At 40.6% G+C, this 23,786-nt stretch overlaps 1 protein-coding gene across 1 annotated transcript in view; it reads right to left on the minus strand.

The window, feature by feature from the left end:
- Positions 1-3,705: 3,705 nt before the first annotated feature.
- The window catches only part of CDH2 (cadherin 2), a 215,441-nt gene continuing 195,360 nt past the window's right edge, over positions 3,706-23,786 (minus strand). The window contains exons 15-16 of the mRNA XM_019930350.3: positions 15,075-15,239; positions 3,706-5,109 (exon numbers count right to left, since the gene is read on the minus strand). Coding sequence (XP_019785909.1) covers positions 4,903-5,109; positions 15,075-15,239 — 372 coding nt within the window. The 3' untranslated portion in view covers positions 3,706-4,902. The remainder of the gene's footprint in view (positions 5,110-15,074; positions 15,240-23,786) is intronic.

Consider the following 23,786-nt stretch of genomic DNA (forward strand, 5'->3'; position numbering starts at 1 on the left):
AAAGAAAAAGGCCTTGGCTAGATTGTCTTACATTTTGTGGTTACTATTTTGAGCAGCATAAAATCCTTTTGCCAAAGAAGGAAGTTGCTGGCTTTTAGAAAGCCTCATCATCTTTTAGCTAAAAGGCACTTTGAAGTAACATTAAAACACTTATAATTTTAGCCATATTTAATTAACTACTCTTCACATTCTTTAATCTAGCAATTCCACCTCCAAGCATCTAACATACGAAGAGACAGGCAGAAGGATGTTAACTGATTGCAGCGTTGTTTGTAGTAGTGAAAAAGTTGGAAACACCCAATTACTTAGGACAGGGGTCCCCAACCCTTGGGCCGAGGACTGGTACTGGTCCATGGCCTGTTAGGAACCGGGCCACACAGCAGGAGGTGAGCGGCGGGTGAGCGAGTGAAGCTTCATCTGTATTTACAGCTGATCCCCATCGCTCGCATTACCACGTGAGTTCCACCGGCATTAGATTCTCATAGGAGCGCGAACCCTAGTGTGAACTGCGCATGCGAGGGATCTAGGCTGTGCGCTCCATATGAGAATCTAATGCCTGATGATCTGAGGTGGAGCTGAGGCGGTGATGCTAGTGCTGGGGAGCGGCTGCAAATACAGATTATCATTAGCACAGAGGTTTGACTGCACAGAGACCTTAATATGTCAATTGCTTGCAGGCTCGTCAAAACCCTATCAGTGAGTGGCAAGTGAAAACAAGCTCAGGGCTCACACTGATTCTGCATTATGGTGAGTTGTATAATTATTTCATTATATATTACAATGTAATAATAATAGAAATAAAGTGCACAAAAAATGTAATACACTTGAATCATTCCCAAACCATCCTCCACCCCATTCGTGGAAAAACTGTCTCCCATGAAACTGGTCCCTGGTGCCAAAAAGGTTGGGGACCAGTGACTTGGGAAAGTGTTAAACTCTATGTGCATATTAAGGTATACTATATGTAGCAATTAAAAAGAATGAAGTAGATATGTACACTAATATGGAAAAATTTCCAAGATTCATTCCTAGTGAAAAAGACAAATTACAGAAAATACATAATGTACAATCCCACTTTCATGAAAACAAAACAAAATAAAATCTTTATGGAAAGGTATATGTAAAAATGCTTTTTTGGAAAAGACTAGAAATTATATATTAAATAGCTAAACAGATGTTCCTCCTGTATCAGGGCAGGGGGCTTCTACTTTCTGTTTCCTGTTTTTTTTAAATTTGAAAAAGTATTTTCACAAAGGAAATGTAGTCATGAATTACTCCTGCAAAAAAGGGAAGTTTTGAAAAATACTATGTTTACATTTACTGATTGTGTATATATAAAATGCTTATTATTAGTGCTTAAAATTTATATATATATGTCTGTGTGTGTGTGTGTGTGTGTGTGTGTATATATATATATATATATATATATATATATATATATATATATACACACACACACACAAGCATACCTCAGAGATACTGAGGGTTCAGTTACAGACCACTACAATAAAGTGAATATCGCTATAGAGCCACACAAATTTTTTCTGGTTTCCTGGTGCACATAAAAGTTATGTTTAGGGCTTCCCTGGTGGCGCAGTGGTTGAGAGTCCGCCTGCCGATGCAGCGGACGCGGGTTTGTGTCCCGGTCCGGGAAGATCCCACATGCCGCGGAGCGGCTGGGCCCATGAGCCATGGCCGCTGGGCCTGCGCGTCTGGAGCCTGTGCTCCGCAACGGGAGAGGCCACAACAGTGAGGCCCGCGTACCGCAAAAAAAAAAAAAAAGTTATGTTTACACCATACTGTAGTCTACTAAGTAGGCATCAGCATTATGTCTAAAAAAATGCACTTACCTTAATTAAAAAATACTTTATTGCTAAAAAAAATGCTAACCATCATCTGAGGCTTCAGTGAGTAATAATCTTTTATGCTGGTGGGGGGTTTATAATATTGCAAGAATTACCAAAATGTGACACAGAAACAAGCAGTTACGCAAATGCTGTTGTAAAAATGGCATGATAGATGTGCTCCACGCAGGGTTGCCACAAACCTTCATTTTGTATAAAAATGCAGTATCTGCAAAGCGCAATAAAGCAAAGGGCAATAGAACAATGTATGCCTGTGTTAGAGATAGTCTGTGACTGAACATCAACCATAAGAAAGTAATTGGGGGACTTCCCTGGTGGCACAGTGGTTAAGAATCCACCTGCCAGTTCAGGGGACACGAGTTCGATCCCTGGTCTGGGAAGATGCCACATGCCGTGGAGCAACTAAGCCTGTGCGCCACAACTACTGAAGCCTGCACGCCTAGAGCCCATGCTCCGCAACAAGGGAAGCCACTGCATTGAGAAGCCTGCTCACCGCAACGAAGAGTAGTCCCCGCTCACTGCAACTAAAGAAAGTCTGAGCGCATTAAGGAAGACCCAACACAGCCAAAAATAAATAAAATTTAAAAAAAGAAAGTAATTATATTTGTTTACCTGAGTGCTGCGAATTTTAAATGTTGCAACATTTGAATTTAAGAAGATAGTTCAGTTTTCATTTGGATGTACAGCAGCACAGAGGTACAGTCTAAAAATCCATTAAAAAAAAAAGACTTCCAATTAGCAAATTAGTAAGTTTCATTATGAAAATTCCCAGAGGTAAGGTCTGGCATTCAATGATTAGAAAAGTCACAAGAAACTATTGCTTACAGAGTGAATCAATAGAAAAGTAAATTTCACTAATATAAAATTATCTTTAAGTTAAGCAAAAAAACCACATGGAGTTAATTAGAGGAGGTATATTGTGTAAGTTTTTTTCAAAGTGTACAACATAAGCATATGTAGTGAGATAACGATCATGAGGGATACAGGAAAATAGAGTGAGAATTTTTTCAAGTCTCTTAAAATCCATTTATGAATCATAGTATGACACTGAACAGTTTTACAGAACTGAGTAAGGTGGTTTTGCTTTTCTGTCCTCTGTGACTACATCAGGTTCCTACTGTACTATGTGCTTGAAGTCTGTTAAGAGAGTAGATCTTAAGTGTTCTCACCACACATACACAAAAAGGGTAACTATGTGAGGTGATAGATTCATTAAATAACATGATTGTGGAAATCATTTCACAACGTATACGTATATCAAGTCATCACATCGTACACTTCAAATATACAAAATTTTGTCAGTTATACCTCTTTAATAAAGCTGGGGGGAAAAAAAGGTCCAGTCAATGAATAGAAGTCAAACCAAAGTGTATTTCACTAGATACATCAAACAATGGCTTCAACAGATTGCCTGGGAATTCCTGGCATCCGCTGCAGTTTCCAGGGCCAGCTCTAGCCCTTTTTAGTGAGCTTTTCTTTAAACTGGTGCTCTAGTGGGAAAGGCCCGTTGGAGTCAGTTGTAACCACAAGCATGAGCAGAAGGGCATAAAGGATGTTAGGAATGACACAAAGTTCACTGAACTTAAGGATGTGATTTGTATACCACCTTCAGTGTAGTCTATTCTTGTGTCACTCGATGTTTTTCTTCTATGATGAGAAGATCCACAGTGGTTCTCTCTGCTGCCCACTGGACACGGCTGCCACGCTAAGGCTTTCAGTGGTGAACAGTGCAAGAACTAATACACGCTTTTGTACTACGGTTCTCAACGCAACTCCAGGACCTGGATCTTTGCAACATTCAAAGCAGCTCAAGTAGAAAAGAAAAAGTTCAAACCAGTCACCAGATCCAAAATTAGCATTTTATTCAGAACGCTGGGGTCAGAGGTGTATCATTTATATTCTGGTACACAATACAGAGGCAAAGCTGTTGTCAGAAGTCTCTCCAGTTTAAAAGCTTTTTTTTTCATTTTTTTAAAAAAACACACACTTTAGTAGTGCCACCAGTGTCAGGCCACCCCTTTCGTTTCTTATGTTTCCTTTTTTTTTTTTTTTGGTACAAATTATGTAAAACATTTGTGCTAAGAACTTTTCTCCCTCCCCAAACAAAAATGAAAATAAAAAATAAAAAAAATTAAAAAATTAAAAATTGAGTATTCTAACTACAGCTCAACAACTGAATCAAATGTCACTGTTTTGTAAATACTTTATCCATAACGAAAGATATAAACATGCAAAAAACCTGAATCCAGTCCAAATAATACATACACGTGTTCTGAAGTTTCTGCACTTCTCCATAGACTATGCCAATAAAACATTATGTACACATACCATTTTTACAGTGAAGTGGAAAAAATACAGTAAATAAAAAAGTGTACATGGATTAAGACCAAAATGTGTCTAACATTCTAGTTTATGAAAAAATTCAATTTTGCTACAAATTGGTGATATGAAAACTCCCTTTATTTGCAACCAGCTGCATAAGTTTTAAGATTTTAGTGGAAAAAAAAAAAAACAAAAAAAAACTAAAGTCTAAATCTAGAAGTAATGTACATTTTCCAATCTCATGGTCTCATCCCCCAAGATAATAAAATTGCTCCATGAGTGGTTTTGTCTCTTTAATTCCGTATTTTTAATAAAAGCAAATGCATTGTAACAAAAGCGTGTCGAAGCATATCATGGTTTAACTTACTGCTCCCACCACAAAATATTTTGTCTTTTACTTATCGTTTCAGAAATCAGTACCATTAAAGCCTTAAACATAAAACTAATTCCAATCTGAAAAAGGTACAAAAAGGCACATAAAATCCCAGTGCTTCTGTACTGTAAAATTCAAGTGTAACTGAGCTCAGTGTCTTTCCAAACAGTATTGGATCACTGATATTCCCTCTGAGCCCAAACTGGTTTACAGCCTCTGCCACAGCCTCCAGCAAGCACTGTGCTAGTAGACTACAAAGTTCAAGCCTAGCTTCTGAATGCTTTTTGGGAATATCAGTTGAAATTGTTTGTACTTGTCCAAAAGCGAAGTTCACCCTGAAGTTCAGTCATCACCTCCACCGTACATGTCGGCGAGTTTCTTGAAGCGGGGCCCCCAGTCGTTCAGGTAGTCATAATCCTGGTCGCCTCCACTACTGGAGGAGTTCAGGGAGCTCAAGGACCCGGCCGTGGAACCACTGCCTTCATAGTCAAACACTAAGAGGGAGTCATACGGCGGAGCTGTGGGATCGTTGTCAGCAGCTTTAAGGCCCTGCAGTTTGGAAGACAAGAAAAGGATGAAGAGAGGGTTACAATTAGCAACTCCACAAGCAGACGCTAGTGGTCCCGTGGCATCAAACACTTGTTTTTAAGTTTCCACCTGCAGACCACCGCATTTGCAACCCAGAGAAACTGGGATTATCACCATGTTTGAAAGTTAGACAAAAACTAACTGTTGTCTTTTCCTCTGCGAAGAAAGAACCCTAAGGAGTCTAGCCCAGTGAGGCCGAAACATACCACGGGACAGGGTTCATTGGAGAATGCGTTTGACAGGTGACAGAAATGAATGGCCAACTGCCTGAAGCTGTGAGGGGGAAGACCCTAAATAAAGTCTGGTGATGCATTCCTGTAACAGTACATCGGGCAAGACCAGTTTTGAATAATTACTGGAAGAGTAAGTTACATGAAATAATACAGAAGGCTATGAAATCATGTGGTATGTGGACCCTAATCTATGTAGGGTCAGTCAGAGGATTCTGACAACAGACTGGCTTAAAAGGAATTATAGGCAAGGCAAAAAGAGAGACATAGAAATGAGTGCCATATGATCCTTGCCCTCTGTAAGCTTACAGTCTAGCGTAACAGACGTTACTGTAGTATGAAATAAATGATAAACAAGTACCCAAACTATGAAGTCTAGACAAAAATTATCAGAATGCTGAAAACAAACTTCGACCGGCGATGAGAGCTACGTGTCCAAGGAGGAAGTGGCATTCTATTTGACATAAGTTTGGAAAGATGTCAAAGGAAGAAAGAAGACGGGCCAGAAGTGATTACAATACAAGGAAAGTTATTCACTAAATCATTTATGTTCTCAACAGAACATAAAATGTGAAATTAATTGATAAATTGTGATCAGGTATTATTTTTTAAGAACGGAGTGACTTCTAGCTCCCACAGGCTTTAGAAACGTCATGATCCAATATCAATACATAGTATAAACATTGAGGAAGAGGATCCTGGCAATGTAAAGTAATATGTGTATACATGGCTCTTAAAAAGAACTGGAAAAATAAGAATCAATGAAGTGCTTATCAATACACTTAACTCCTGCAAAAAGATGCTTTCTTTATACATAACTCATGTATCTGAAGCTATCGTAATTCATAATTATGCTCTACAAAACTTTAAAGATTTAATACTATGTCTTTTTGCCACATACTAAGTATTTTTTTTATACTAAAAATACTAAGTATTTTTTTCTCTATTTTTTTCCCACTTCCATTCTAGTAAGTCCAAGATATACCAATGTTAGTCTCCAAACAATCATTCTCTTTTCCCACAACTCTTAGATGTAGACATAGAAAATGGACTTGAGGACACAGGGTGGGAGGGGGAAGCTGGGACGAAGTGAGAGTAGCATCGACATACATACACTACCGAATGTAAAATAGCTAGTGGGAAGCAGCCGCATAGCACAGGGAGATCAGATTGGTGCTTTCCTATGACCTAGAGGGGTGGGATAGGAAGGATGGGAGGGAGGCTCATGAGGGAGGGGATATGGGGACATATGTATGCATATAGCTGATTCACTTTGGTGTACAACAGAAACTAACACAGTATTGTGAAGCAATTATACTCCAATAAAGACTTAAAAAAAAATGCCGGTGGGCTTATGGTGGCTTCACTCATCCAAGACGTGATGAACTGTCCATCTTTAGATCAGTCCTTCCAATCCACATGTGTTTTATGAGTACATATATGTTTTTTATCAGTAGAAAGGAGGAGGGAGAGGGAAAAGGGCATGAAAATTAAGGTCAGAGTCAGCACACGTAGTGGTTAAGAGCTCAGACTCTGGGGCGACGCTTCGGCTCCGCACAGTACTAGCTGTGGGACCTGGGCTAAGCTCTACCAGCTTCATTTCCTCATCTGCAACTGTAATCACAGTAATAGGATCATTACGGAGACCAAATAAAATAAAAGGGACCCAAGGGCTCACCACAGTATCTGGCACTTGTTAGAGCTCAAGGAATATTAGTGATTTTTTTTTTTAATTTTTAAGGTTAGAGAAAAAGATTCTTGCTTTGGAATTTGAAAAAAAGAAAAATAGATGTGAAGACATAGCATTTTAGAAACAAAATGGCAGCTGCTGGACTTCAATCAAAAACCAGAAAGAAAAGTACACCCTACTGCTTCCCCATCCCAAAGTCTGTCTCACCAACAATCCTAACCTTTAATTAAGCACCACTGTTCCTCTTCTCAGGTAGACTATAACCCAGACATGCCTGTGTAAAGTAAAATAAAACAAGTCTTCCTTGAACTACTTCAGTATATAAAACACAAATAATTTTGGATAGGAGTTTCTTGATAATATTTACGGAATAAGCTACAGGGCAATTCTGTTAAGACGGAGAACTGCAAACTCCCAATTTCTCAAAATTCCTAATTTCTTTTTGTGGTAGATTGTGTTACTGTCCTCAGTGATTCACCATCCTCTCCCTGTGGGTGGATCACACGCCCGCAGCACCACAAGTGCCTCTCTGGAGCCAGCTGACTTCCCTAACCCACTGTCAGGCTTGGCTACCCGACTGGCGTTGGCCAATGAATGGAAGCAGCTGCGTGGAGGAGACTCGAAGAGTCTAACATGCTTCCACCAGTCCCCTCGCCTTTCCCCCTCTGCCAGGAGACGAGCCTGCCCCAGAGGAAAGTTTTCCTTCTGCCTGGATCCTGAAATACAGAAGATATGTGAATCATGGCATCAGCACCAAACTGGAAATACGGAAAGGTGAAGACGAACTTGAAAGGGTCAATGGCAGGGCATCATGTGTGCCTGGATTCCCTGGAGATGAAAACCATGGCCTGTGCTTCCTGTGACTTAAAATAAATGCTAGACGCTCCCTGGTCTTCACCAGTGTGTTAAAGGGCCCAAGACTCTTCATCAAATGTCTATGCCACCTAATTAATTTCCTTAAAACAAATATAACACTGGTGAGAATCCAGCTCCATACTCACCACCGAGGTTCTCAAAAATATTTCTTAAAAATTTTTTTAATCTCCTGCCCTGACTTTCTGGTCATTCTGATAGCTGTTGAATCTATGCTTTACTTCTTTTTTAAAAAAGGGGTTAAGACTATAAAACCCCTGAGAGGTCACTGTGCTAGCCAGAACATCAAACACTGCCTCAGGTTTTCATGATTACAAAAGAGCAAAACCCAGTGAAGTTTTCAAGAATTCTTAGGCAAGAGCCGTCTTTCTAGGCTGAAGGTTAAGAACTTTAAGTCCCCTCCACTTGGAGCGCACTGATTTGTATCCGAGAATAAAATATGACTGTTCCGGCTGAGGCATTATATATCAATTCCGGGTAGTATTCTGGTAATTCTAAAAAGTTCATAGTCAAGTCCTGAGAAACTGATGGTGACAGGCCGGCAACCAGGGTGAACGTACCGATAAATCTGGGAGTGGGAGGCGGGGCACACGAGCTCTGGTCCTCCCTTATGGGATTCCTTTATTTGTACGTGTGGACACCCCTTCACATGATGTGTGACACGCTGTTGCCACATTTACAAGCTAACTGCATGTGTTTCTCTCTCCCTACCTGGGTTTGACTAAATCTAGAAGAGGATGCGCTTGTTTCACCTTTCCTGGACAGGCAGAGCTTGAACTCTGGATAAATCTGAACTAGTTTCCATAGTGAACTGCCTCTGTCAAATCAAAGAGCTGTGGCCCTGGCTGAATTCTTGCTGAGCTTATATTTATAGACTTCTGATCCCATGCTTTATGGATGGAGACATGCTTCTATAGGGACTATAAAAAACCCACATTCTTGGGTGAGGGAACACACGAAGGATGTAAGAGGAAAGAGGTCCTATTGATCCCTTACATTCAGTCCTCTATTGTCTCAAATCCACCGCCTTAGTTCAGGTCATCATTATATCCTGCCTGGACCACAGCAAAGGCCTGACTGGTCTCCCTGTCCCCAGGACTATTCCTGCTTTTTGGGGGGGGGGTGCGGTGTGCAGCTTGTGAGATCTTAGTTCACAGACTAGGGATGGAACCCAGGCCCTCGGTAGTGAAAGCGCAGAGCCTTAATCACTGGACTGCCAGGGAATTCCCTATTCCTGTTTCTTACTTACAAACAACTATTGGTTCCTTTCTCAGACGTTATTTGATTATTTGATGTCACATCCTCCCCACGCCAAGTAAAACTTTCTGATTGCTATCCCCTACAGCAGTGTTTCCAAAATAAGGGAGGAGTCCCCCTAGGTGTACGCAAGATGATTTTTAATTGGTGCACAGGCACTTTAAAACAATTATTTTTATTTAAAAAAAAGTTACAATTGATTAAAAGTTTAATAAGTACATCATAGATGAAGTTTGCAGACATGGAAAAAACTAGGTGTTACTCAAATGCCTGATGCCTGATGTTAGAGTAAGCTATAGGATGATGTCAAAACCCTCTGAGGAGCATTCAGTGAACCTAATCTGTTCACCCACCTCTTCTGTTGCAACTCTTCTCAATTCCAGCAACCATAACTGAATTATTCACCAAAATCTCCCCAAACCTAAAAAAGTCATGTTCTTAGTGTACCTCCATGTTACTTATGCATTCATTTCCTGCTAGCTGAAATGGGATTCCTTTTGTTTAAAATGTCCCATCTCATATTTTTTCATTTAATTTCCATCCATCCACTGTTAAAAATGTCACTTCTGGGCTTCCCTGGTGGCGCAGTGGTTGAGAGTCCGCCTGCCGATGCAGGGGACACGGGTTCGTGCCCCGGTCCGGGAAGATCCCACATGCCGCGGAGCGGCTGGGCCCGTGAGCTATGGCCGCTGAGCCTGCGCGTCAGAGCCTGTGCTCTGCAACGGGAGAGGCCACAGTAGTGAGAGGCCCACATACAGCAAAAAAAAAAAAAAAAAAAAAAAGTCACTTCTGCTGCCTGGAAGTTTTCCCCTAACCATGACCGAGAGTAATTCCTGTGGTCTCTCTGGTCCTCTTTACTTTTATTGCCATGTTTTGGTTACACTAGATTGTGACATCCCTTTCTGCTGAGGTGGTGTTGTATTCATTTCATATCCGCTGTCCAAAACACTGCTTGACATCCAGTAAGTATTCTAGATGGTAGCTTTGTACTGTTGTCCTGGGCTTAATTTTTTTCTCCTCAGCACCTCGTTCATGTTTCTATCTATACCTTTCAGAAGAAGCTAGGATTTAGGTTTAAAATCTCTGCGGACATAAAAGTATACCATGATCACATGACAGTGGAATTCTGTGACTTACCAACGCCAACATGACTATGTCTCCTTCTGGGAAATTCATTTTTACTGAAAGCTTTTTTTTTTTTTTTTTTTGAAAAGGAGAGGTTTCTATCTGTTTTATTTACAGATATAGGGCAGTAGAAAGCTTTTACTCCTGAATAGTAACTTGTAATGATAATACAATACTAATAATAATTAAGAGATTTTACTATGCAACAGCCACTATACCAATCACTTTACATCGATTTTATTATTCATTCCTCACTGCAATCTTAATAGAAGGGTCTATTCTCACCCCCATTTTATGAATAAGAAAACTAGAAATCCAAGTGGTTACGTCCAAGGACCTTGACCTTGTACAAGGTCACAGAGCTGTTAAATGAGGCACCTGGATTTGAACTAAAACGCCTAACTCTTGTAGGAGAAGACAAAGATATTTTTAAAAGAACATGTTAAATTTAATTAATAGAAAAAAGGCAACAATTTTAAACTTCAGGAGTTTTAAACAAAGTATTCCAGGAGCACCTTCCGTAAGTTTTTTAATACTATTAATCAAAAGTCAGTCCTTTAATAGAAATATGTCCTTGGTTTTTAGATTCCTGAGATAAAGAAATATACAGAATTAGTATCGTTACTGGAGGTATGCTAATATCTACTGTCGGGCTGAGATTAAATGACACTGTTTCAACTCTTCACCATCTGAAGGTCTTGTTTAAAAATCTCAAAATAGAATGAAATTCTGTGTTTAAAATTCAAAAATGTGTGATTTGTTTTACCCTACCTACCATCTGGAAACGCTATCATTTTTGAGATTTATTATTTAAATAAGCAAACTAGAAAAATTTCTCATGCGTTTACCTATTCCTTACACCTGTAAACACACTCCAATTATAATCACCACTATATTCTTCTTCCTTTGGAACATTCGGTATTATGCTAAACCAAATAAAACCTGGGGATAAAGAAATCTGTTTGTATTTTAAGTGTATTTATAAAATGTGCTTGAGTTCTTTCTAGGTGACTGCAACCACTTTTAAAACTTTACCTGTATTTATTTTTATCTGTCCAATTATAGAAAGATACTGTACAAGTCTTAATGCGTGTCTTAGGTGGAAGAATCTACACAGTGAGTCTGAATGTAATCTCTGATTTAGGCCTTTGAACAGTTTGATCTCTTTGGACTTTTCCACAGACCTGACCATCACATCCCTCGACCCTCTTTTTAGCTGTTTTCTGTGACACCTTAAACGCCTTAGACTTTCTTTTTCCTGTGTCCAAAAGTAGGGCATTTCTAGGTATAGATTTTGGGTTCCCCTTTCTACTCCATATTCCTCTGCCTTACAATCACATTCAATTTCAAGGATTCAGTAGCCATTTGGGGAATAATTTCCAAATGTGATCCTTTTGTCCGTTCATGTACTCACCGAACCAGTGTGCCCCACAATGATTCCCCAGGGATACACCTCTTCCACTGGGCCCTGAGGGGAGGTAGAAGGGATGCTTGGGATAGGAGTCATGGAGGGAGGCGAGTTCTAGGTACATTGGGATGTCGCAGGATGGTGCCCACCCATACTCTGTGTCCCTGACCCTTCTTGGTCTGGTAAGGACTTAACTAATATCTAGAAAAAGGGCAAAGGACACTCCAGGCAGGAAAAACACCGTGGGAACTGGTGCTGGCATGGAATCACAAGCTGAGAAGAAATTACAAGTAGAGGTCTCTGTTGCTGGCCTGTAGGATGCAGGTAGGGGAGGGGCCTGAGATGAAGCCGGACCACCTAATAAGAACCAGATCTAATGGGTGTCCTCTGCCTGGCAAAGTAAGAGTTCAGATACTGGAACGTTTGCCTGGCACAGAGATCACGCTAGCAGCAGCGCAGGGAACTCACACAGAGAGAATCTCTGTCTAATGTCTTATCTACACATCACTGGCACAGGATGTACACACCATAGATATTCGGTAGTTATCTGGTAAATGAATAATCCTTAACCAAGCTCAAGATGATTTCCACATGAGCCATTTCTAACAAATGCAGACAATTTTCAGAGTATGAATGGGTTGTATTCTGGAAGTTAATCGGCAAGTCAGTTGTTCAGAACAAACTTCTTCATATATGTACTCACGCATGTTTGCTACGACCTCCAGCCACTTTATAGACTGTGTACCTGGGCGCTGTTTTAGGAAAAGGCGATTCCAAATGGAAATTCCTACTGTGTACCTTTTCCTACTGTGGCATTAGAAGGGTTGGGCAACTGAACCTTACTAACTAGATACTCTCCTCTCTCTACTGAAGAAAATCCAGTCATGTTAAAAAAAAAAAAAATGAGTGAACGCACCAGACACAAACACAAGGTACACAAAACACACAACTTGGAACAGCCAATATCCTCACTTCCTGAATGTAATCGGCACCAGTGAGAGCGAAAGCCTCTAGACATGGGCCCCAGTGAATCCCAGCCAAATGCAGATGGGTGATGCTCATGGCTGCATGCCCTACACGCCCGCCACAGTCCTTGAATTCCTTGAAACAACAGAATCTAAGAGTTATGCAACATAGTAGATGTTTAGGTTACACAAAGAAGAACGGGAAATGGCCCCCGTTTCAGAGAGAATGGACGCACTCATAAGGAAGAAATAAATACTAAGAGTGACACCCCATGGTGAGGGAAAATCTTGTAACCTTCCCAGGGGTATCAAAGGGGCTTCACAGAGAAGGGGCGCTTGAGTTGAATCTGAAGGCTAAATGAGTGTCTCACTGAAGGTCAAGAAGGAAGGGCTTTGCAAAAGTTATAGTTAAACGTGTGATGCTTTTGAGGAACTACAAATAGTTCAGGGGGCTGCAGCACAGAAAGGGAATGTGGAGGGAAGAGAGGGCAGGAATCAGATTACAGACAGCCTTAGAAATGACCCTTAGTGCTTGAATTTTATCACGAGAAAAGCAGAGTGTCCTGGATGGGATGGAAGCCCACGGAACAGTGACACTTCAGGGACTGGCAGAAACATTCAGGTAAGTATTTGCTGAATTACACCAAAGCCAGAAATCTTGCTTGAAAAAAATCCAGTGCCTACACCTACAGTCAAAGGTTCACTATATCTTGAAACCTGACAACCACAGGAATAAATAATTTCTTGTAATGACGAAAGCTAAATTAGAAGTAAAATCATCAGAAGTAAAATCATCAGGCACTCTTATATATTCAAAAATATCTAGTTATATATATATATAAATATATTTTATATAATATATATGTTTTATATAATATATATTATATTTATATCATATATATTCCTGCTAATTCCCCTAACCAGGCCTATATGTATATAAGTAATCTGGAAAAGTCGGGGCATATTTTTGTACATAAAGGAGTTACCAGCATCCTGTTTTTGCCTTCTATCAGCTTTTAAATCGTGTCTACTACAAATTAACCCATTACCAATTTAACAGAAGTGAACAGATAAGTTCAAAAAGTAGCATGTATTTTAGGAATAGATAGTAATGAATATTGTAAAGACAGATAAGCTAATTTTGTTTCAAAACTTTTCCTACAAACTATAAGAGCATCTAAAAATCTAAGGTAGATTGATTATGTAGATGTAATATACAACTATTTCAAGGAAGCCCAGGAAATGAGTCTTATCTGCACGAGACTGAAGGCAATATATACAACAGATGCTTTCCACTTTGTAAGGCACTGAGACCAATTCTAATCTTGGAGATTCTGAGTGGGAGGATCTGGCCAGAGAACACAGGCCCTGCCATATATTCGCGATCAATATCAGTATGTATCATTTTCTTATACTAACAATAAAAATTCGAAAGAAGAATTGCAAGGCTTCCCTGGTGGCGCAGTGGTTGAGAGTCCACCTGCCGATGCAGGGGACACGGGTTCGTGCCCCGGTCCGGGAAGATCCCACATGCCGCGGAGCGGCTGGGCCCGTGAGCCATGGCCGCTAAGCCTGCGCGTCCGGAGCCTGTGCTCCGCAACGGGAGAGGCCACGACAGTGAGAGGCCAGCGTACCGCAAAAAAAAAAAAAAAAAAAAAAAAAAAAAAAAGAATTGCAGTAAAACTGTAGACATGATCAAAAGAAGCAGTATAAATCATCTGACTTCAAAACTTAAGGATTAAGTGTAGCAGAACTCTTGGTCAGTAATGAAATAAGAGAATACCGTAATAATTTTGACAGTGGAAATCATATCTGTTGTATTCAACAGAGAATTAGCTGCCTCTTGCAGAAGCTCTTAAAACTCCTCAACTAGACAAGTATTTAAATCACTTACATAATATTTAATTTAGCTGCTCTTCCTGTTAATCTCATATGATGGACCTCTCGTTGGGTAGGCACTGAATTCTCACCATTTGTGGCATTCAAAGGGTACAGTGTGAGGAAAATGAAAGTGAACTCTTATTACATGTATCGGTGTTAATAACTGAAATTAGAATTCACTATAATATCGTTAGCCTATTTATTACTTGTAATCTAGGGAAAAAATTCTTTTGGAGAGAGTGTGACTAATACTGATAATATATACGGATGTCATTTACAAATGCAGAACATTAGTTGATCCGTCTCTTTTGGGCTGACCAAAGCCATCTCATCTGTTCTGTTACTGAAGCCACATTTCCTTTTGCATAAAGTTAGGAAAAAGAATTGTGTTTTAATGAACTACATAGCTGTATTCCCAGCAACTTGTGGTCTCCATAGTACTAACTGTTAGCATAAAATGAACACCCTTATAAAAAAAAGTGAGTCTCTCTTTGCACCTCATTAATAAAGTCACCGATGTCCCCAGGGTGCGGGGCTGCAGATCGAACCGGGTACTGGGGCTCAGCATGGATGGGTCTCTCATCCAACCGTCGGATTCCGACCGGCTTGATGGCATCTGGCTCCACGGTATCAGGCTGCTGGAGCTGGCTCAAATCATAGTCCTGCAAGAGACAAAACCAACACCCCATGGGAGACGGGCATTAAGATGGAAAGTTACCACCTCTGTTTTTAAACTCATACCCAGAATGCATAGAAATGAATGAAATTTAACATAATGGAAAAGTTGCCACTAGGAGCTTTTCATGTTATGATTAAATATTTCTTTCACGCAGCTCTTTCTTCTGTGTTTTTCATTTCGACAGTCTGTGCGCCATCTGCTTTCCTATGTTCCTCATCAGTTTCCAATGGGAAACAGCAGTGAGATGAGGTCCCACTACAAAGTGACTAAAAAACCGACTAGAAAATATAGTTGTACCATAGAAGTAAAAGTACTAGCTTAATGTTGATGGGGTTCAGGACAGCTACCCCAAACTATGGCATCGTGGCATATTAAATATCTGAAGCTCAAGCACTCTTTTTAAAAACGGCAGAAGCAGGAACGTCCCTCTGACTCTTCCCACCTCACCCTTCTTCCCTGAAACAGGTCGTAACGTTCCCATGTGAAAAGCCCCCTCCTGGACCAGGAGGAGGAAAGTCCTCTTCATCATCAGAGACTAGGATTTGGGACCTAGAACTCTGCACAAACAAACCTTTCTTTAATGATAAAAGAATTACGTGTTTATGATATAAAACTCAGAAAATAAAAAAGCTATAAAGAAAGCAATCTCATCTGTAATTCTGCAATGCGGCGGTCATATTTGGGTGTATTTTATTACTATAATGAAATGTTATTTTTTAAAAAAATTTTTATTGGAGTATAGTTGATTTACAATGTTGTGTTAGTTTCCAAGCGAATCAGTTATACATATACATATATCCACTCTTTTCTAGATTGTTTTCCCATATAGGCCATTACAGAGTATTGAGTAGAGTTCCTTGTTCTATACAGTAGGTCCTTATTAGTTATCTATTTTATTATATACAGTAGTGTGTATATGTCAATCCCAGTCTCCCAATTTATCCCTCCCTCCCTTACCCCTGATAGCCATAAGTTTGTTTTCTACATCTGTAACTCTATTTCTGTTTTGTAGATAAGTTCATTTGTACCCTTGTTTTAGATTCCACATATAAATGATATCATATATTTGTCTTTCTCTGTCTGACTTACTTCACTCAATATGGCAATCTCTAGGTCCATCCATGTTGCTGCAAATGGCATTATTTCTTTTTCTTTTTTTACGGCAAACCTTCTTAAAATAACTCTTAACTTCCTAGTTACTTCACCATTTACTACTCTCAGCCCAAACCCTTTGTCTTGTCAATTCTTTACAAATTTACTGTTTCTTTGTCTAAAGGGTATAAGCTCTTCTTGCTCTGGTCACTTCTTCAGGTCTTCATTCTCTTGTGAAGGTCCCCATGTACAGGTAAAAGTTCGATCAAACGTGTGTGCTCTTCTCTTGTTAATCTGTCTTTGTTGGTTTAATTTTCAGACTCAGCCAGGGACCTGAGGAGGGTCGAGAAAACTTTTTCCTCCCCTACAATGTTACATTGCTTTCATATTAAAAGAAACTGTTGCAAGTGTATTTTCCTTTACTTAGAGGAAGGCATTAGTTCATCAAGGTTTCAAAACCACTTCACTCCTCCCTCCCTTCAGTGGTCTAGAGCAGGGGTCCCCAACCCCCAGGGCACAGACCAGGCCCCACAGTAGGAGGTGGGCGGCGGGTGAGAGAGTGAAGATTCATCTGTATTTACAGCCGCTCCCCATCGCTCTCATTACCACCTGAGCTCCGCCTCCTGTCAGCATTATGGTGAGTTGTATAATCATTTCATTATATATTACAATGTAATAATAATAGAAATAAAGTGCACAATGAATATAATGCACTTGAATCATCCCCAAGCCATCACCCCACCCCACTCTGGTCCGTGGAAAAATTGTCTTCCACAAAACCGGTCCCTGGTGCCAAAAAGGTTGGGGACCGCTGGTCTAGAGTCTGCAAACTATTGTTGGTGGGTCCAGTCTGATCTGTGGCCTGTTTTTCTTGAAGAATGGCTTTTACATTTTTAAAGGATTATTTAAAACAACGGTAACAATAAAGAAGACAAAGAATATTCTACGGAGACTATATGTGGCCCCCAAAGCCTTGCTATCTAGCCCTTTAAAGAAAAAGTTTTCCAACCTCTGGCCCAGAGGTAAGAAGCCAGGGAGTGTGGATTCTCTTCTGGTGCAGTCCTGTGGGAATGTCTTGGAAATAACAGCCTGTTCACTTTGAGGGGCAGAGAAGAACTTGGGAAGAAGGATGCTCTGGGCATTGGGTGGACCTTCAGAACTACTTTCAGCTTTAGCATCAGCCAGCTGGACAGGAATGTCCAAAGACACTAACTATAATGTGGAAATGCATCAAAATTTTAGGTTTGGGCAAATACTTGATAGTTTTCAAACCTCTAAATTCTGGTGATATAAAACGTCACATCCCCAGCTTAACTGAAATTCTCTAATTCACTGTTGATATTTACAGAAAGTACAGATTTGCTGGTACTCTTTTTAGTTCAGGCTTCATCTCTGTCTGAAACCAGCTCAAAACTGTTTACAGTTATCTCTATAGTGGTTTTGATTCATTCGACGCTTGAATATTTACCATGTTCTGGCAATGCTCGAGATCCTTTACATATGTTTGCTCATTTAATGCTCTGAACAACACTGTGTGACGTTAAGTTTTAGTATCCTCAGTTAAGAATTGAGGAAACTGAGTCTCAAATCACCCAAGTCATCTGTCGATGGCTCCATATCTACTGAGACACAGAGACAGGCTCTGACTTCAAATGGATTAGACTCTAAAGCCTAGCTCCTGGCGCAGGCATCCGGGAAGGCGAGTCAAGTCCCAGCTACAAGGTTGGATGGATGAGGGAGAAGGGGCAGGAAGGTGAAGAATGATTAAAACAACAAAGGAGTCACTGACATTCAACCCACTATGTACCAGGAGCTATACCAGCCTCCTGTAAGTGTCTTCTCACTGATACTTCTCCTTTCTTCTTTCTGAAGAATGCTTTATTACCATAATTTTAGATGAAGAAACAGACTCGGAAAGGTTGAGTAACTTGTCCAAGGTCACACAGCTGGTATTCGATTGACATGAGAATCAAAACCAGGTGTGTCTGACTTCCAAATGTCAATCTAACACTGAGCTCTGTTCGTTGAGACGCCCTAGTTGTTCTGACAACCCTCCCCTAAACAACTCTTAACCAAGGGCTTCAACTAAGCCAACGAGTGAAGGCACTCAGGAAAAGCTCCTCCTCTGAGGGATGTACAAGGTGTTACGGGAGGGGAGGCAGGCACACAGAGTAGGACAAGCCAGAGTGGGATGTACGGTTGGTACATCGCCAAGTATAAAACGCTCAGAGAGGGAAAGAGCGCGTTAGGTTCGAACCTTGAATGACACGTGGGTTTGGGAGAAAGGACCATTCTGGTGGAATCAACAGCGTGAGCAAAGGCATGGGGATGCTGTCTCCTTTTGTGAGGGTAGAGTATTTCAAAGCACCCATACAAAACTTGAGTGAAAACACCTTGATCTTGCACACATGGGCTCCATTTAAAATTTTATAGGACGTGTGAGTTATTTATAGACTATCTTAAGGCAGAGGCACATAATGGTATGACAGACGGGAAAGCCTTTGAAATGTTAAAATGTTATACAAAATAAAAAGAGGGCTTCATTTAGAGAATTCTGAACGCTGACATATGAAGAAGCATCGTTTTCCAGGTGATGTTTAATTACATAACTACCAAGCTTAACAGAGGGGCTTAGCCATGAGTAAGCGTGTCTTCTGACAATGATGGAAGCTTTTTTTTTTTTTTTTTTTTTTTTGCGATATGCAGGCCTCTCACTGTTGTGGCCTCTCCCGTTGCGGAGCACAGGCTCCGGACGTGCAGGCTCAGCGGCCATGGCTCACGGGCCTAGCGGCTCCGCGGCATGTGGGATCTTCCCGGACCGGGGCACGAACCCGTGTCCCCTGCATCGGCAGGCAGACTCTCAACCACTGCGCCACCAGGGAAGCCCGGAAGCTTTTTGTAGAAAGGGAGAAACAGACTCTAAGTACAGGGATGATGACAGTTAATAAATATTTTTACACTGAGGGTGAAAAATGCTCTATTAGAGATCTCAATTACATGAAATTAAGTAATTGAATCTTATGCTCAAGGACTGTCTTTAACCTGGTGACACATTCCTTGACCGTCCTCAGTATATCACGACAACTCCATATAAGAATACAGAGTGATTTCTTTGGCATAACTGGAGCCACGAGAGGCAGTGGGATGTTTCTTACGTGGAAAGGACTTGTCCACCTTGATTTCTTATACAGCTCCCACTATATCCAAAGGTTACAAGCAGAAATGCATTATGTTTGGTTGACAGCGTTGAAAAAATTTTCTAATAAGTTGTCAACACTCAGACTTTGGGATATTTTGCCTGCAAATAGGAAGATGTGGTGTAAAACCAGGCTTAACTTCTGACACAGAAAGCTGTTACAGCTGAGAGCATCTATCTCGTTTGGACAAGGACAGACCGTCCACTTGGCCTGCTTCGCTTATTAGTGTACACATGCACGAGCATATTCATTTACAGATTCTTACCTTCCTTTCGATAGCCCTTTCCTACTATCTTAAGAACCAGAGCAGGAAGTCTAAAGATGTCTGTGGTCAATATGTCAGGCCCATAGAAAGTGCTCACTAAAAATGTGTTGAATAAAAGTCTCAGGGATGACATTCATGCCAGATGTGCACAAGAGCAAGAAATGTGCTTTGGATCGCGTGACACACCATGGCAGTGATTCACAATGGGGAGGAAGGGAAAAAGACCCTGGGTCCCATTGCTGACACTCTTGGCCATGGTGAGTACCTCCCCCTCCGTGATGCAAACGTGTCATGTTCCTCAGATACACTGATATCTAAAAAAGAGGCACAAACCCACTGATTTACAGGAAACTAGAATTTGGGTTAAAACACGCGGCTTAACTCTTCTCTGTGATGGTTTCCCTTGTCTATTGCAAATACGGGATATGAAAATCTGATGGTGGTATGAAGCGGGCAGAAGTGTCTTCAGATCACAGAGACGGTTTTTCTGTCCACATCCATCTGTGCTCTATGGCAGAGTCCTGCCCCGAGGATCCAATTTTAAGCCTTTTGGTAAGGGGTCACTCTATGTGAAATTATACACCCTAAATTATATATCTTTATAATCCCATGATGCTTTACTTAAACACACAAATTACAGCATGTAGGATAAGAATTCTAAAGAGAATGACAGAGACTGAAAACATTCTCAGGGTCACTGGGTTCATGGCCTTACTTCTGAAGATTAGAAAAAACCCCAGAAGAAATCTTTATTTGGTTCCTAAACCTCTCTAGAGAAACAGTGGATCTGAAAATTCTCTTACAATTGTCAACCTTACTTTGTCAACATTAACTTCCCAGAGAAATCCAGTTTTCAAACTAAGGCCATGGAAAATCTTATTTTAACTAACGTTTGGAATGTGTGTTATTTGGCAATGGTCATGAGAAGCAGGCATAGAATTAGGGTTTTTAGATATTAACATTGCAAGTAACTGAAAACACTTCTTTTTGGGTCTATGATTTAAAATGTCTTAAAGGTGACACAATTCTGGGAGAGTTACTAAGAAGTTAGTCAGCAGCTTTAACTCTGGTTCTGTCTTTTCTTATTAAATTCCACTGACTTGCAATGATCTATAATTGGTTCAGAAAATGATACCACGAATTGACCTGAAGGCATTTGGTTACGTTTAAATAAAATAAAACGCTGCTTCAGTATAAAGTGAAATTCTAGATTCCCAGGCAAAAATTTCAGAAAGCTCTGTGGCTGGTAGAATCTACAGAATCGTGCAATTATGTCTTTTTTTTTTTTTAATTAATTAATTTATTTATTTATTTGCGGTACGCGGGCCTCTCACTGTTGTGGCCTCCCCCATTGCGGAGCACAGGCTCCGGAGGCGGAGGCTCAGCGGCCATGGCTCACGGGCCCAGCCGCTCCGCGGCATGTGGGATCCTCCCGGACCGGGGCACGAACCCGTGTCCCCTGCATCGGCAGGCGGACTCTCAACCACTGCGCCACCAGGGAAGCCCCAATTACGTCTGTTTTATAGAGCGATGAAAATATTCATTTACCGTTTCATGAGTATCCAAAGAGAGCTTACTGGGTGCCTGATGCCATTTTTAGCTCTGAGCGTGTGAAAGAAGGAAACCAGCCTTTACCTGGTGCCCATCATCTGTCAGGAGCTACCTTAGGTGCCTCCTTATGTGATATCTCAGACGCTCCAAGCAAAATCCTGCCAAGAGAGTGCTGTTCTATCCCATTGATTCCCGTAACTCAGAGAGGTTAATGATCTGCCCAAGATCATGGACTCAGTGAAACAGTGTGGAAGGAGCAAACAGAGACCACCAGAGCAAGCAAAATAACAACTAAAAAAAGCTGTATCTTCATATATAGAGAATAGAACTGTGGCTGTCAAGGGCGGGGCGGGGTGAGGGAGGGAAGGACTGGAAGTTTGGGATTAGCAGATGCAAACTATTACATATCAGACGGAAAAACAACAAGGTCCTACTGTATAGCACAGGGAACTACATTCAATATCCTGTGATAAACCATAATGGAAAAGAATATGAAAAACAATATATATTTGTATACCTGAGTCACTTTGCTGTACAGGAGAAATTAAACACAACATTGTAAACCAACTGTTCTTCAAAAAAAAGGCTGTACCTTGTTGCCTGGGCCAGTGAAGAAAGGGACAGAAGAGTTTGCTGAAGGGGGGAAAATGAGGGGCTTTAAGAGCCAGAAGGGAAGTTCAAGGTGGTTATGCTAACTAGGCCGTGGAATCCAGGACTCTGGTCTGCGCACAGCCGGTTAAAGCCTCACTGACTTTCAGTCAGAAAGGAGTCTTCACTTGGGTCCAACAACAGTCTGTCACGTGAGGGAGGGGGAGGGCTCTCAAAGTTCCTGGTCCTTTCTCAGCCTCCACCGGTGAGAACCAGGGATGGAACACAAGAGCCAGTTTGGCTGTTTGGTACAAGTGGAAAATTCCTTTTACAGTAGCAAAGGCAAGTAACTTTCAAATTCCCATATAGATAAGGTAAATATTTTTAATGTTTCAAGACTGAGTGAGAGAAATAAAAATACTAACATGAAAGTAAATGGACAAAATTCTCAAGGGGAAAAAAAAAGGTACCCGATACCTTTTACTTTTTCTTGCCTGTGGCAAAGGTAAGAAACCCTTCAGTCAGCCACAAAAAGGAAAGGAAGATGGAAAAGGAGAACATTATTACCTCACCCTATATAGCTCCTGGCATTAAAATAATTGAATAAAATAACGATAAGGTGTCAACACATTACTATACAGCCGCGGACAGCTAAGTTGAATACACTTGCAAGCTTTATGTAAATTACATTACAACCTGATTTTCTTCCCCAGTGAGGTGTAGTTACGATGGTTAGCTATTTACACAGGGGAATTGATGTGGAAAACGAGGTTGATTCTAGGGATTACGAAAGCCCTCAAAACAAAAGATTCGCTAACAGCTTTTCTGGTTTAAATCATAAGCCTAATAGAAATAAAGTAACTTGGAGACTTAATATATAGATGAAGGTCCCCCATTCTCTGTTTTCATCTCACTGGAGAGCCACTTTACCACTCACCACAGTGGGAGGGAGGTGAGTCTCCATTAAACACATTCATGGCTTCTGCTTCCGTGGTTTACCGTTCATGCTGCCCTGTCACAGCTTCTTTTAAAACTCTGTTTTCGAGAATGAGCACATTCTTTGGTGCAAAATTGTGGTTCTGCTTCAGAAACTGGCACTGTTGAAATTTTATCACAACTTATTTCCCATTGTAAAATTATGGCACGTTTTTCTGGAAACACATGCAGCAAATACAATGCAATTCAATTTGATTCAACAAAGACTTTCTGAAGAGTCTCTTGGGCCAGAGACTTGGTGACTGACCTCATAGAGCTTTTAGTCTAGTGTCTTTTAAAAGGACACATTTAAAGCTAATACAAATTTAACATAATAGATAAAACTATTACAAAAATATGGAAAAGGAAGGTGTAAGGAGCTGTGAAAGAGGTGTTGCTGAAAGGAATAAGGATGTGGATACACAAAGCATTTCTAGCAGAGTAACAGGGGCTTCAGACAGATGATATGCTTCTCTCAAAATGTAAGATTTATTTTTTACCCTGATGTTTGTAATTTCCCATTCTTTCCATGTAATTCAGTTACTGCCTTATAAACATGGACATGTTTTTTTAACCCTTTCAAGCACTGTCTTGGGAGACAAAAAGTATAGCTTTCTGAATGCATCTTCAGTAATACATTCTCACCCCAAGCCCCAACTTCTCCTTATGTAACACAAAAATGTCACCACTCTGAAAAGGTCAAGGTCATTCTGTCTTAGCGTGACCTATTATTCTACCTTGGAGGAAATCTAAAGATAGGTAATAAAGGAATGGCAGTATTTGGTTGGGAATATGGTGACGGCATCAAAATCCTTCACTCGTTTATGTCACATTGTTTTGGAATTTCCTAAAGAGATATAGT

This window comes from Tursiops truncatus, chromosome 13 (assembly GCF_011762595.2).
Source record: "Tursiops truncatus isolate mTurTru1 chromosome 13, mTurTru1.mat.Y, whole genome shotgun sequence".
Lineage (NCBI taxonomy): Eukaryota > Metazoa > Chordata > Mammalia > Artiodactyla > Delphinidae > Tursiops > Tursiops truncatus.